We start from the raw sequence: 13,415 nt of genomic DNA on the forward strand, positions 1-13,415 counted from the left end.
ATCATGCGGGCTCAAAATAAAAGCAACTGCAACGAATGCGAGAGGACGAATACTGCTAGAACTTGGAGTGAATCAAAAGGAGGAATGGAATCACAAGTATTTTAGTTTATTTATACTTATTTATTCAATTTTTTTTTTTTTTTTTTTTTTTTTTTTTTTTTGTCCTTTCACACCTAAGTACGCTAATATTATATGATCCCCCTTTCCGTGTGCACACTTAAGGTAAAAATAATTAAAAAAGCAGAAACGTAATGGCGAAGTTCCCATGCACACAAGTTTATATTTGCACATTTTCCTTATAGGCTTCCTCGCGAGGCGCTAAGCACATTTCGTAAGAGTGGTTTTTATCGCCCTCCTAAGTTCACCACGACATTTTATCACGAAAGGGTTAAAAAAGAAAAGTTTCAAGTTGAAGTGAGGACCAACTCCCTTAGCGGAAAATACCTCATCAAATTATCAAAATCATGCTCTCCTCATTTTAACAAGATGAAATAAATGAAGGGTGGTAAAAACACATGTGATATTCATTTTTTTGTGTGCGAAAGATCAAATTGTATGACCGTTCAGGTGAAAATGCAAAAAATAAAAAATTAAAACAAGGGAAAAGAAAACTAATTGTAACAGCTAGCTAAAAAAATATTCAACTGCTTAAAAACAAACTTTACTCAGTATATAAAAGGAAACTCTTCTGCTGTACATGCCACTGAACAGGAGAAACACAAAAACAAACATGTTATTAAAAACGAAGTCGTAGACATGGCGCAATGGTTCAGTCGAACGGGACTGTCCCGAACATCATCTGTGAAAAATCACCTGAACGGTTAATATAAAAAAAAAAAAAAAAAAAAAAAAAAAAAAAACCTTCTGTGTATAGACATCGTGTGTGTGGATACTTCCTCCCAAGGGGGAAGCCTGTAACCGTTGCTGAGCTGTCGTATGTGTAGGCTTCTTCCCAATCTGTCACACCTTCTTCAAATACTTCTCCATCAAACCGAGAAATGTGTTGTAGTCAACGGATTCGCCGGAATTGGTCACGCCAAAATTGAATTTTCTCAAGCTCAATGAGGAGTCCTCTGTGGTGGCGTTTCTTTTGCAAAGATCTATGAACTTACCTAATTCAGCTTTTCCAATTTTTCCATTTGACTCGATGCAACTGAACAGGTCCTTAAAAATGGTCTGCAAGTCATGCTTCTTTAATTGTCTGTTTATGAGTATATGCAAAATGGAGGGTGTCAACACAAAATTCTCGACGTAATTGGACCTATTCCACTGTATGCTTTCTTTTACATTTTTTATCAACTCACGCACATTTTCATGGCTCAAATTTTGCGAAAGGATTTTGTTAAAAATTACATTAACATCCTCTTCGCATAGTTCTCCGTCGTCATTTTTTGTGAAGTAGGCGAGTGCGCGAATGAGGCATTGCACGTCGATTTCCATGTTGTCGCTTCGTTTGACGAGCTACTTTCTGCAAAATATTGCAGCAAAATCTCGGTGCACGTTATTTGGTGTCTGCTATCTACTCTTTGCCTTCTTTGTGGACAGGTGAAATATTCTCCTTCACCCAAACGAGAAGACTTAAGCGGGGGGAAAACTGCAACGATAAGGGAGTGATTGAACGAGATTTAATAGGACATCTATGCTGTACCGTCCTGAAGCTTCATTAACGGTGACAATGGGCCTGTTACGTACACCCTGTCCATTGAAAAATGAAGGGATACACGTTTTGCCCTTTTCAAGGCGCATTTAACTTTTTTTTTTTTTTTTTTTTTTTTTTTCCTTCCGGGATGTAGCATGGAATGAATATGAGCGATAAAATAAATGGCACCCTTTTTACATGCAAAACCAGTTCCCACTTCGTCTGGTCAATCTGTTTGTTGTTATATTTTTTTTTTACGAGGTAAAATGGGTGTGACTGAATGATCGTACGGATGTACCCCGTGATGTATGCAAAAAAAAAAAAAAAAAAAAAAAAAAACACAAACCTTTGGTTCCAATCTTAATTGATCTGTTATCTTCCTCGCAGCAAAAGAGAACAGACAAAGGGGAACATAATGCTTGGCGAACACGTGCGCGTTTGCCTATTCGCCAGATTAGCGGGAAACCCGCGATAAGTACTCCACAGTGGAAGCGCTTTAAAATGACCTCTTCCAAAAGTTCGAAGAATAATTGTATGAATGTTCAGGTGACTATTATTATGAGGAACCAGGCAAAGTTGACCCTTTGACATATATGAAGGTGTACCCCAAGTGGGGAGACCCGCTGTATGACCCCTCGAACTTTTTCATTTCTTTCATGCCAATTGTAATTTTTTTCTTTTTTAAAAGGAATGTGTCCATGCATTTGCGCGGTGGTTTGTAGGAGTTATATAGTCACGAATGGGGGAGAGACGTGCACATGCACAGATAATGCACGCATGAAGAGCTGCGTGTGCATTTGCACACATAATGTATCTAGCCCGCTTTACGGCCACTGCACTTGGCGCTTACCTCGTGCCGGCAATTTCGCGCAGCTCCGCTGGGACGGCATGGTTCGCCTTGTTCAGCAATTTCACCAAGTCCCTAGCGAATCGACTTTTTTGCGGTACATAGTAATCATAGGGGAAAAACAAAACGGCCTTTCCCTTCTTCCCAGCTCTGCCAGTACGACCAATTCGATGAATATAATCTTCGATAGTATTGGGAAGGTCATAATTCACAACGATAGAAATGTTTTTGATGTCTAGTCCTCTAGAAGCTACGTCGGTTGCAACTAAAATATTACAACGATCACTTCTGTAGTTGTTTAAGATCCTATCTCTCTCACGTTGTTCTTTATCTCCATGAATGGCAAGTGCGTTGTACTGATGGTATCGAAGCTCTTTGCATAGGTTGTCGCAATTCCTTTTGGTGTCACAGAAAATTAATATTTTATTTCCTTCATAATTTTGCTTTAGCCAATCAAGGAGCTTTTTCTTCAAGTCGATAGACGAACTTACAATAACACTCTGTTCTATATTTTTATTTGCAGTTAACTCGCTTTTTCCAACTTGTATTTTCACTGGATCCAAAGAAGAAAAGTCGTATGCCAGTTGCCTGACTTGTTCAGGCCAAGTAGCTGTAAAAAATAGTAGCTGTTTATTTTTATTAACTTGTGTCATGATTTTTTTTAGTTGTTTTTCAAATCCCATGTCTAGCAGTCTGTCTGCTTCGTCAATAACAACATAGATGCACCTTAACAAATGAATCACTCCGTTTTCCAGAAGATCTAAAAGTCGTCCAGGGGTGGCAACTACGATGTCGGCGCCTTTCTTTAGATTATTAATTTGTGTGTACTTAGGGACTCCTCCATAGACAGCAACACTTCTGATGTCCAATTCCTTTTCGAATATTTTTATTTCGTCCACTACCTGCATGCATAACTCTCTTGTGGGAAGCAATATCAGTCCGTAGACGGTTCGATCCCCTTGGTGCACGTACCTATCGCCGCTGCGTTGCGTGGCACCTTCCGTATCACCCTGCACAGCATCTTGCGTAGCACCCTGCATGGATTCGTTTGTCCACTCCTGGGTAGTTTTCTCACCGATACCTTCTTGACCCTGCTCCCACCCGTTTTCCTTCTCCACCTGACGTTCCCTTTGCTTCAAAATATGCATAAGGCCAGGGAGGGCGAAGGCCAAGGTTTTTCCACTACCTGTCTCGGCTACTCCTATTAGATCCTTCCCGGAAAGTGCAATCGGCCACGTAACCTTCTGAATAGCTGTAGGTTCTTTAAACTTTGCATTCAGGTGGTTCACTATAGCCTCGTGGAAGTTCACATCGGAGAAGTTACTAGCTAAATTATTTAGTACACCAGATTCATTGTTCATGTAAATATTCAATCTCTTGAGTTCTGCATCTAACTGTTCAGGTGAAATGTCTGCCTTCTTTCCGCTAACATCTTGAAGCAGGTTCTGTCTCTGCACCTTTGCATCTACCTTGTTCCATTCTATGTCTTTTAGATTCTCTCCAAGTTGATCATACCTATCCTGGCTGTTTAAATTTCTCGAGTACGATGTTCTCCTCGAGTTAGATTTTCCACTTTCGTAGTCCTCTTCCTCCATGTTGTTATATCTCGATGATGATTGGTACTTCTGTCCTCTTCCCCCGCTGATGCCATGGTTCTGTCGGTTCCTTCCTCTCTCATGGTTATTAAATGGACGTTCCTTACGGTTATAGCTCATGAATCCATTTTCTCCATCATCTTTTCCTCGCCCATCATATCGGTCAAACTGAGCATATGCCTCTACATCCTCTCCTCCCCCTAGAGGGCGGTAATCACCTTGTTGGGTTTCTGCATCGATACGCTGTTCGTCAATGTAACTGTTCAGTAATTCCTTGTCGGGGAATGTGGATTCATCCGTTGAGGTAGGAAGAGCGCTTTTATGTTGTTCTTCCTGTACGTGGTTGTTCTTCACGTTACTCTCTATAAAAACTGTTCTCTTCGACACGTTGGCAGTTACCTGTCCGTTCTTTTCATTTTGACCAACCAAACCCGATCCGAACTTTGATTTCGATCCGATATTTACGAAGAGGAATTTTTTTGACACGAGCGCCAACCTCCCACTGCTTCGGCAACCCACGCACTTCAGCCCCAGTATGCTTTTCATATTTTCAGCAAAGAGGATGAAAAATGTACAAAGGGTCCAAAGGCGGGGGGGCCCAATTGTGCGATACTTGGTTTTTGTAGGGGGGGTATAGCGGTTGAAGGGAGACTCTCTATATAGGTGTGCGTTAAAGCGGGAAGGGGGAGGGGAAAAGCTAAATAGCCTATCACCACAGATAGCTCCTTATCTTGCTCGCCTGTTGTGGAGTAACTTCTGCGTGTGACCTACATGCCATTTCTTTTTTCTCCACACTTTATTTCTTACCTGTGCACTTTTTAATAACCTTATGCGGGTTTTGAAGAACAAGAGCGCGAATGACAACATCAAAATGTGAGAACACACGTGTGGGTGAACAGTTCACTCCTTAACCTTTGCAGCGACTGCTCCTTTACAATTTTTCTTTTTTTTTTTTTTTGTTTTTCCCTATCAATACGACTGTAAGAACCTTCCAGATGCCTCATTCGAATAAAAAAAAAAAAAAAAGAAGAAGAAGAAAAGAAGATGCAATGGGCACGCAGCTACTCTGCTATGTGGCTAGCGGAGTGATATATATATATATAGAGAGAGAGAGAAAGATTTAAAAAAAAAAAAAAAAAAAAAATTCTTTTCCCCCTTGTTGACGTCGACTTTTGTGGGCCCTCAAAATCTTGGTGCATACACAGCGGGGTCGATTCCTAAATGGGGACTGTTCATTTGGCCTTGCCCCACCAGTTCCGGTGAAGCGTGGAACGGTCGAGTAAGCGAGCACTTGTTGATTGACCACTTGTTGGAGGTATCGACATGAAAATATAAGTACCTAGGCATGTATGAAGTTACACTTTGTATACCTACGTGACCTCTCCCTGTGTAGCATTACTAAGTGGAAAGGCACCTCCAATGGGTAAAGGAAAAAAAAAAAAAAAAAACGATCCTCTTCAATCCGGGTTCAGTTTGCTCGATCTCCGTGTCCATTCGGTTATCATCCTGTTTCCACAGTGTAACAACCCCGTTTCTGTGCACTTTCCATCATGCTTTGGGTCCTTTCCCCCTTCGGTTGGCCAATTCTCCACAACACCCTCCTTTAAGCATACACGCCACCTCAGGAATCCTCGCCTAAGTGGGAAGTCTCTCAGGCGTTGTGCAACGCTCACAAGCGGGAAGGATACTCAAACGGACCAAGTGCGATAACCAATTGAGGGGAGGGGGGAATTCTCCAGCATAACAAAAAGATATTATGCACATCTTCTATCATTAACCACGAATACACGTGAATGCAGATCGGGCGGGTTTTTTTCACGTGGGGTAGCGCCGTATTGCTCAATTGTGCAGTTTATACCATTTTATGCACATCAAGGAAAAAAAAAAAAAAAAAAAAAAAAAAAAAAAAAATTTTACAATTACACTTATTATGTATTGTTAAGTGACTCACTCGTTTTCCGTTTCGTTGCGTTTGCTTTTTTTTTTTTTTTTTTTTTTTTTTTTTTCAAGTGTAAAAATTGTGGAGATAATTCCATACAATTGGTATTTTAATTATTTATTTATTTATTTTTTTTTCCCTCCGAAAGGTGAGTAGTATTCCTCCTTCAGGAGATTTGTTCGTCTCTCCCGTTCAGTTGTTTTGTTTTTTTTTTTATCAACCAGATTGACATTTTCTTAATAATTCTCCTTCCGCTTGTGTGGTGCACATTTCCTCGTATCCCCCTCAAGGGCCGCCACTCTGCTGAGCCACATCCCCTGCACCACTCCAAAGGAGCGCCTGGGGTGACTTAGCGCGAGATGATCATGGGGAAGCTTGCCCGTGGATGACATACCCTCCCACACACGAACACACGGACAATGTGCATTCGTTGAATATGCATACGAGAAGGGAGATTTCCAGGTGCATCGTATAGAAGCACATGTTCCGTCGAGTGGTCCTTCCCGGACACACGAATTGAAATGAACAAGGTGGACGATCCCTCACGGAGGATATATCACCGGTGTCTGGTACTCATCCATCGGGAGGGCCCCAACGCTAAAGTAGCATTCCGCAATATAACAAAGGTACAAATGAATCCAGTCATTTGCCATTCTCTGCTAAGATTTCTGCCCCCCTCCCCAAAATGAGAAGAAGCGTTGCAAAGGATCTGGAGGGAGGAAATAATCTCACGAAGAAAGGAGCACAAGGAGTAAAAAAGGAAGTGGTGATATCGGCGAACGTTCTACAGCTAAGCGAGTGCAGAGATGAAGAACAGGGAGAAGAAGGAGGTACTTTCAACAGTTCAATACATGGACAAGAGGATCAGTTGAGGAAAGACGATACCGGTTACGCCAGAAGACGCATCAACAGTTCGAGTAACTATGACGATGGTGACCCCATGAAGAGCGAAAGACAGAAAAGCACATTAGAGCAAGCTAGCTATGGTACCCAAAGTAGAAAAAAAAAAAAAAAAAAAAAAAATCAAATTCAAATGTTTAGAGTGCAAAATTATATATACAAAGTATTTACCTCTGTGTTGAGTTTATTAATTGTAGTTTTAATTCTCTATGCATCCATCGACATATCTACAAACTATGGACCCATAATCATCGTGTACATAATAATCCTTGAGTTTGGGAGTATGTTGATTTCGTATATCTTGCTACAGTTCCCTTTTTTTTATCGTATCCTCAAGAATGTTTTTACGCGAGCGAGGAACGTTAACAAGTACTCCCATCAGTACAAGCCCTTTTATTATGATAGCCCATCGAACAGTGATGATAAAGATTCCATCAGTATTGAGAGGGGAAAGGACAAAAGGCGCAGAAACACCTTTGCCCTTTTCAGCATCAATCGGAATAATAAACGGTATAGCATTAAGACCCTCTTTACTGGGTATAAGTCCAAGAAGGGAAAAAAGAAAGGAAGAAAGGATGCCTCAGGAGATGGTGCTCGCCTGGATGAAGAGACCCCTATTGGGGTAACGCCTTGCGAAGGTGCCTCTAGAAGAAGCCGCGTACAAGCCGGACCAGGGAACGCGTACAAACGACAGAGCATCTACCTGGATGACTGTAACATGTGGATGAATAGCGATATGAAAAAAGTGAATAAGAAAAAGAATTTCAATTTGTCTAGATCCCTAAGTTTTAACATAAACTTAAACGAAGAGAATGATATGATAATGAAGGATTCGGCTAGTCTAGACGACATCAAGATTTTCTTGGGTCACCAGACAAGCAAATTTGTGGCAAACAAGGATAAACTGAAGGCCAGGAAGTCGTCCATATATAATAAATACGTTCCCCTAACGTTTACATCTTCTTATAAAAACAACATGGTAACTCAGTTTCTGAAGGCACACACTGAGAATATGAGACCAGTTAGTTCGGAGTACTCATCATCTGAGAGTGAGGAGGATGAAAACTCTGGCAGGTACAAGAAGATGTACATTGGGAAAGGTGACACGGGAAGAAGGAGTGATAGACAAGCTACGCAGGGAGGCACCACGAAGGGCGGTAGGAAGTATACCGTGCATGACGCGGTGCACGATCCAGACGACAAAGACGATGTGGAGAGAGGGCCGAAGCACATGATGAGTCGGGAAATAAGATCTCACAGTAGAGACCACACCAATATGGCTACGGACATGGCCACCAGTCTGTACGCAACCAAGAGCGCAATTCTGTTTAGCAACAAAAAAAAAAAAAAAAAAAATCAATACAGAAAATTAATTAAAGGTAGAACTCGATACTTTAAAAGAATCACATGCATAAATAAAGTGAAGAAATTTTTTTATTTCTTTATTAATTACAATATGAAGTCTTCCAGGTCAACGAATAATTTATTTCTGTTTTTTAGGGGTGTGTCTCTCTATATAAAACATCGCTTTATGCATTATTTATCGTATGAGCCAGTTTGGATAATTGCCATTTTGATTCGAATTGTTCTGTGGTGTATAGTGTGGTTATGGGCAGCTAGTTATATGGAAAGGAAACCGAAGAATTTTAAAATAACAGAATGGAATATGAAGAATGTGCCATCTCTGTATGGGTACATCGAATGTACCTTCCAATGGTGTGGAGTGTTTGATTATTTCTTCGGGTTATACTTCACGAATAATAAGTTGAAGTATATATTTTCCTTTTTCTCAGTTATTGATTTTATTACTACACCAGTTTCATCTTTAATAATGAATACCTTGTGTGAAAATAAGTACAGCCAAAATTATTGGTTCTTGATATTAGGTCCTCTTCGTTTTTTGAGATTAGTGAGAGCAGAGAGTACCATCAGTTCTTGTTTCTTCTGGCTAAGCGATGTGAAAATTATAATAATTGGCATAATAATATTAGCCTTAGCAATTCTCTTTACCTTCTCAGGGATTATGTATATATTGGAGGCACCAGATATAGAACGTGACTTTGTCAGTCCGTTGGATTTTGTATATTTTGGAGTGATAACTATGTCTACAGTAGGGTATGGAGATTATACTCCTGTAACTCCCGCGGGGAAATGCCTCACCATGTTTATAATAATTGCCTGTATCAGTTTTGTAGGAGCACAATTTAAGCGCTTAAAGGAAGCTATGTTCAGTCCTAAAACTATTATGGGAATAATTCCTAAGCAAGACGATGATTATATTTTGATCCTGGGTCCTGTGAGCCCAACTCAACTTTTATACATTTGTAAGGCTATTAATAATAGCTTTCCAAATTCTGTAGAATCCATTTTCCTTTTTACTCCTCTACCTGTGATCATATATCGTTTTGTGTATGGAAGTATTGTAAAGAACACAAACATCAAGGTATGTATAAATGGAGGGAACGAATGCTTCATTTGCCCTAGCATCATTTACGATGCAGTAATTAACGCTAGGGCATTGTACATACTTAACAACGTAGATGCAGAAAAGTACACATTACTATATCAACAGATTTTTCTAGCAAGCAATAACTTAAACTTTAGTAACAATGATCCAAATCAGAGAATCAGTTCCAACGACATTCTACATAATAATATTATCAATAAATTTAATAAAGACAAACCGAAGATGTGCAGATATTCGGATTTTTTGTCTGACTACAAAAATGAAATAAACAAGAATAATATGAACAACTTAGAAATGAATATTAATATTAATGATTCGCATGTGGTGAAGGAAAAGGATGATCAGGAATGTGTGCTTCGGTTTATAGGCACCTATAATATTTGTAACACACTCATCCCCATCACATTGCAACTTTCCAACAATACTTATGAGGAACTCGTTAAGTCGATGAAGGTATATAACTACCTTAGTATAGAAGAACTCAAATATGCTCTCCTTGCCAAAAGTGTCAATTGTAAAGGCCTTTTTTTTTTAATAATTAATTTTTTCTACAAACCAAAGGCTGTGAAGAGCTTGAAAAAGTACATTATAGATTTGAAGCTTCTTATGTATAATCGCATATTAAAACGGAAGAACAGAGAGAGGGTGAATAATGGGGGTGTGAAGATTAACAAGATTAGCGAGATTTCTTCCTCCAGTTCTGGCTTATCTTTTGGGGGGATAGTTCCTTACCTCAAGGGAAGACAGTCAACGACAGCAGGTGGGAACGTGCACCATATAGCTAATACGGAAAAGGTAGATACACATAGTAGTAGTGAACAAGAACACAAGAACAAAGTAGGAGTACGCAATATGGGAAAAAGGCACTCCGTCAATTATAAGGAAATTCTGCCGCTGAACTCCATGGACGACCTCGACTTTACACAGACACCAAATTATCAGAATTATTATCGCATGTTGGAGAGGGTCAGTCTAAATATGTACTACTATCTGGAAGGGCTAAAATACAACATCTATCGTTTCCAATTTCCTGAATGCATGAGGGGTTTTCTTTTCCAAACGGCTACGGAGTATCTGTACCAAAAGTATAGTGCCTTCCTCATCGGCATAATAACAATCAATAAGGAAATTTTCTTAAACCCTGTTGATTACATCATTGGAGAAGAGAACAAGTTCTACTACACTTCTGCCTTTTCGGGGATCATCCTGACGACCAGTCTGGACAACCTGATCAAGCTATCCTCCATTAAGAACATCTCGAAGAAGGTCTATGAGTACAACGAGCGGCGCATCAGTGAGCGTTTCCGAGGTAATGTCGGCGCCCAGACCAAGGTACCGGGGTTGAGTACAAAACGGCAGGAGGCCAAGATGGCTACGATGAACTCGAGTGTAGTCTATGCGAGTGGAGTCAATGCGAGTGGAGTCAATGCGAGTGGAGTCAATGCGAATGGAGTCAATGCGAATGGAGTCAATGCAAGTGGAGTCAATGCAAGTGGAGTCAATGCAAGTGGAGTCAATGCAAGTGGAGTCAATGCAAGTGGAGTGAGTACCCCTGCTCCCAGGGGGAAGGTGAACTTTGATCCCAGAGGCGGAAATTCGGACAGCAGCAACGGGCATCAGGGTGGTGAGGACGACGTCCAGGACAACGACAATAACAACAACAATAACAACAACGATGAGAAGGACGATAGCCAGGACGACGGATCGGTGCATCGTCCATCGGAACGCCACTCGAAGGGCGAATCAAGGGAGGAGAGGGTGGCCCCGCGGAACAACCTCCTCTACAATTTCTTTCTAGGCATCTACGAAGTCGACAACTACATATCGGCGTATCGGGACATATTCAGAGAAAAGGAAAAGCCATTGCTGTTGGTGTGCGGGTGGCCAGACAACATACACCTGTTCCTCAAGCACCTGCAGGTGAACAGTGGCAACTGGTTGCGGCATAGAAGGAAGAGGAAAAAGAGGCAGGAGAAGAATAGAAAGAGGGAGAAGGGGGGAAAAATGCAAACGGAGGGGACGCACATGGAACAACGAGGCGAACAATCCATCGTGCATGTCAACAGCCCCGAAAGTGACAGCTCTTGTAGCGATGATTCGTGCGGTTACAGCTCTTTGCAAAAGAGAAAGGCGCCTGGTGGAAAAATCAAATATAATATAATCATCCTTTCCTTGCATGTACCAAAATTTAACTACGAGAACGACCTCTTGGACTTCTCCCATAACGTAGCCTTTATCCGTGGATCGGCCCTGAACAGCACCAACCTTGTACAGGCAGGAGTGTTCTACGCGAAGAGGCTCATAATCTTCAACGCCAACCACAGTCTCTTCATTGACAAAGACGCCTACCGCATTGACAATGAAGTAATCATAATAAAGAACGTGATCTACCAGTTGTACAATAGTGTATTGAAGAGCAGATTCAATTATATGAATTTGGTGAAAAAAATTTTCAAAAATGAGTTTAAGGATGTTAATATTAACGAGAAGGTATTCGCCAGTGAAGCTCCGTTCCAACTGAACGAGATGATACGGGTAAAGACATGTTCCTCAGCGTCTTCATCCTCGTCGTCCTCCTCATCCTCATCATCTTCTGCATCCTCCGTCCCTCCCCGTTTGGGTGCGACTCCCCTGCGGCTGCGAGGAGACTGCAAAACCCTGAACATCTTCAACATCAACCGGAACCCTTACCTCATCTGCATGATTAAAAACTCCGAGAGCCTGGAGTACATCGACGGAAGTATCAACTTATCTTACGAGAATTATAATGACAATGAAAAAATGAACAAAATATGGGAGAATTGTGGAGAATACATTTACACATTCGAGCTCGTTTCTGCCAACATTTTTGTGGATGAGATGTTACATAATTTGGTATCCTTTTCTCTACCCATAAGTAAATACGCCATTGAGTACTCAGTTATTTATTCCCTCATTGGGATCGACATAAATGAATATTCGAAGAACGCCAAAGCTTTTCACAAGAATTTAAAATTATGTACAGGTCAGGTGAACTTGATTCCAATTCCCTCTTATTTTTACAAAAAGAGTTTTTACAAGTGTTTCTCCTACTTCCTTCACAACAAGCAGTGTTTGTGTATTGGTATTTTGCGTTACATGGACATTTCGCCGCTGTGCAGGAAGTCCCGCAAGCTCTTCGTGCTGTCCTGCCCCTCGCGTACAATGAAAATTGAGCGTGACGACCAGGTTGGTGGGCGTATCCCCGAAAAACTGGGGAGAAAAAAATGGCTTTCCCGCTGTGTGTACTACTTTTTTTTTCTGTTGGCAAATTTTTATACACACGGAAAATTGATCAAAGGAGAGGCGTAATTTTTTTTTTTTTTTTTATCTTTTCCCCCTTTCAGGCCTATGTCATCTCGTACAACATGAAGTAACCCCGATTGTGTGTTAAGGACGAAAAAGTAGTGTAATAAGCATGGCTGGTTGGTGAATCAGCACATTGGAGCGACGCTGAAGAAAGGATTGACTAATCATGATAACCTTTTTTTCGTGGAGGTGTAATATCCATGGAAGGTATCAACCTTCACCCCCCCCATTTGTTTGTGCAGCCGCTTGTCGACTGACTACGCCGCAGCAGTGCGATTGGACCGGATTCCCTCTTGATCCATTTTGAAACGTTTTAATTTATCTTTAATTTTTAAATTGTGAATAAAAAAAAAAAAAAAAAAAATGACGCTCTGTTTTGCTTTTCTTTGCTTTGTTTAGCTTTCTTTTTTTTCTTTTTCTTTTTTCTTTTTTTTTTGTTCCATTTCTCCTTCCTGCGCTGCGTAGCAGTATTTCCCTTTTTTTGTTCCATGAAGTGCAAGACAATTAATGTTCCTCGTTTGGGCTTCCCCTGTTTGGTCGTTCCACCGGTTAGTATATCATTAATCTAGCCATTTCCTCATTTGTTTTTTTTTTTTTTTTTTTTTTTTTTCTTTTTTAAACACACAATTTTTACCTGACTGGTCAGGTAAAAACGAGAAATATTATCGCCTGTAAGGTGGGACTGTTTGGCTATCTGCTTT

General features: G+C 40.7%; 3 protein-coding genes across 3 annotated transcripts; 1 reads left to right on the forward strand and 2 right to left on the reverse strand.

Annotated features, from left to right (window-relative positions):
- Positions 1-960: 960 nt before the first annotated feature.
- PKNH_1446400 (conserved Plasmodium protein, unknown function) lies at positions 961-1,440 on the reverse strand (the record flags this gene model as incomplete). Its single annotated transcript, XM_002262305.1, has 1 exon — positions 961-1,440. The coding sequence occupies one exon, from the start codon at positions 1,438-1,440 to the stop codon at positions 961-963; it is 480 nt and encodes a 159-aa protein (XP_002262341.1).
- A 1,045-nt stretch (positions 1,441-2,485) lies between these two features.
- Positions 2,486-4,627, reverse strand: PKNH_1446500 (DNA helicase 60, putative; the record flags this gene model as incomplete). Its single annotated transcript, XM_002262306.1, has 1 exon — positions 2,486-4,627. One exon carries the CDS (start codon positions 4,625-4,627, stop codon positions 2,486-2,488), a length of 2,142 nt encoding a protein of 713 aa, XP_002262342.1.
- A 2,333-nt stretch (positions 4,628-6,960) lies between these two features.
- PKNH_1446600 (potassium channel K1, putative) lies at positions 6,961-12,782 on the forward strand (the record flags this gene model as incomplete). Its single annotated transcript, XM_002262307.2, has 2 exons — positions 6,961-12,594; positions 12,753-12,782. The coding sequence occupies 2 exons, from the start codon at positions 6,961-6,963 to the stop codon at positions 12,780-12,782; spliced, it is 5,664 nt and encodes a 1,887-aa protein (XP_002262343.2).
- Positions 12,783-13,415: the final 633 nt, after the last annotated feature.

The sequence above is a fragment of the Plasmodium knowlesi genome (assembly GCF_000006355.2).
Source record: "Plasmodium knowlesi strain H genome assembly, chromosome: 14".
Lineage (NCBI taxonomy): Eukaryota > Apicomplexa > Aconoidasida > Haemosporida > Plasmodiidae > Plasmodium > Plasmodium knowlesi.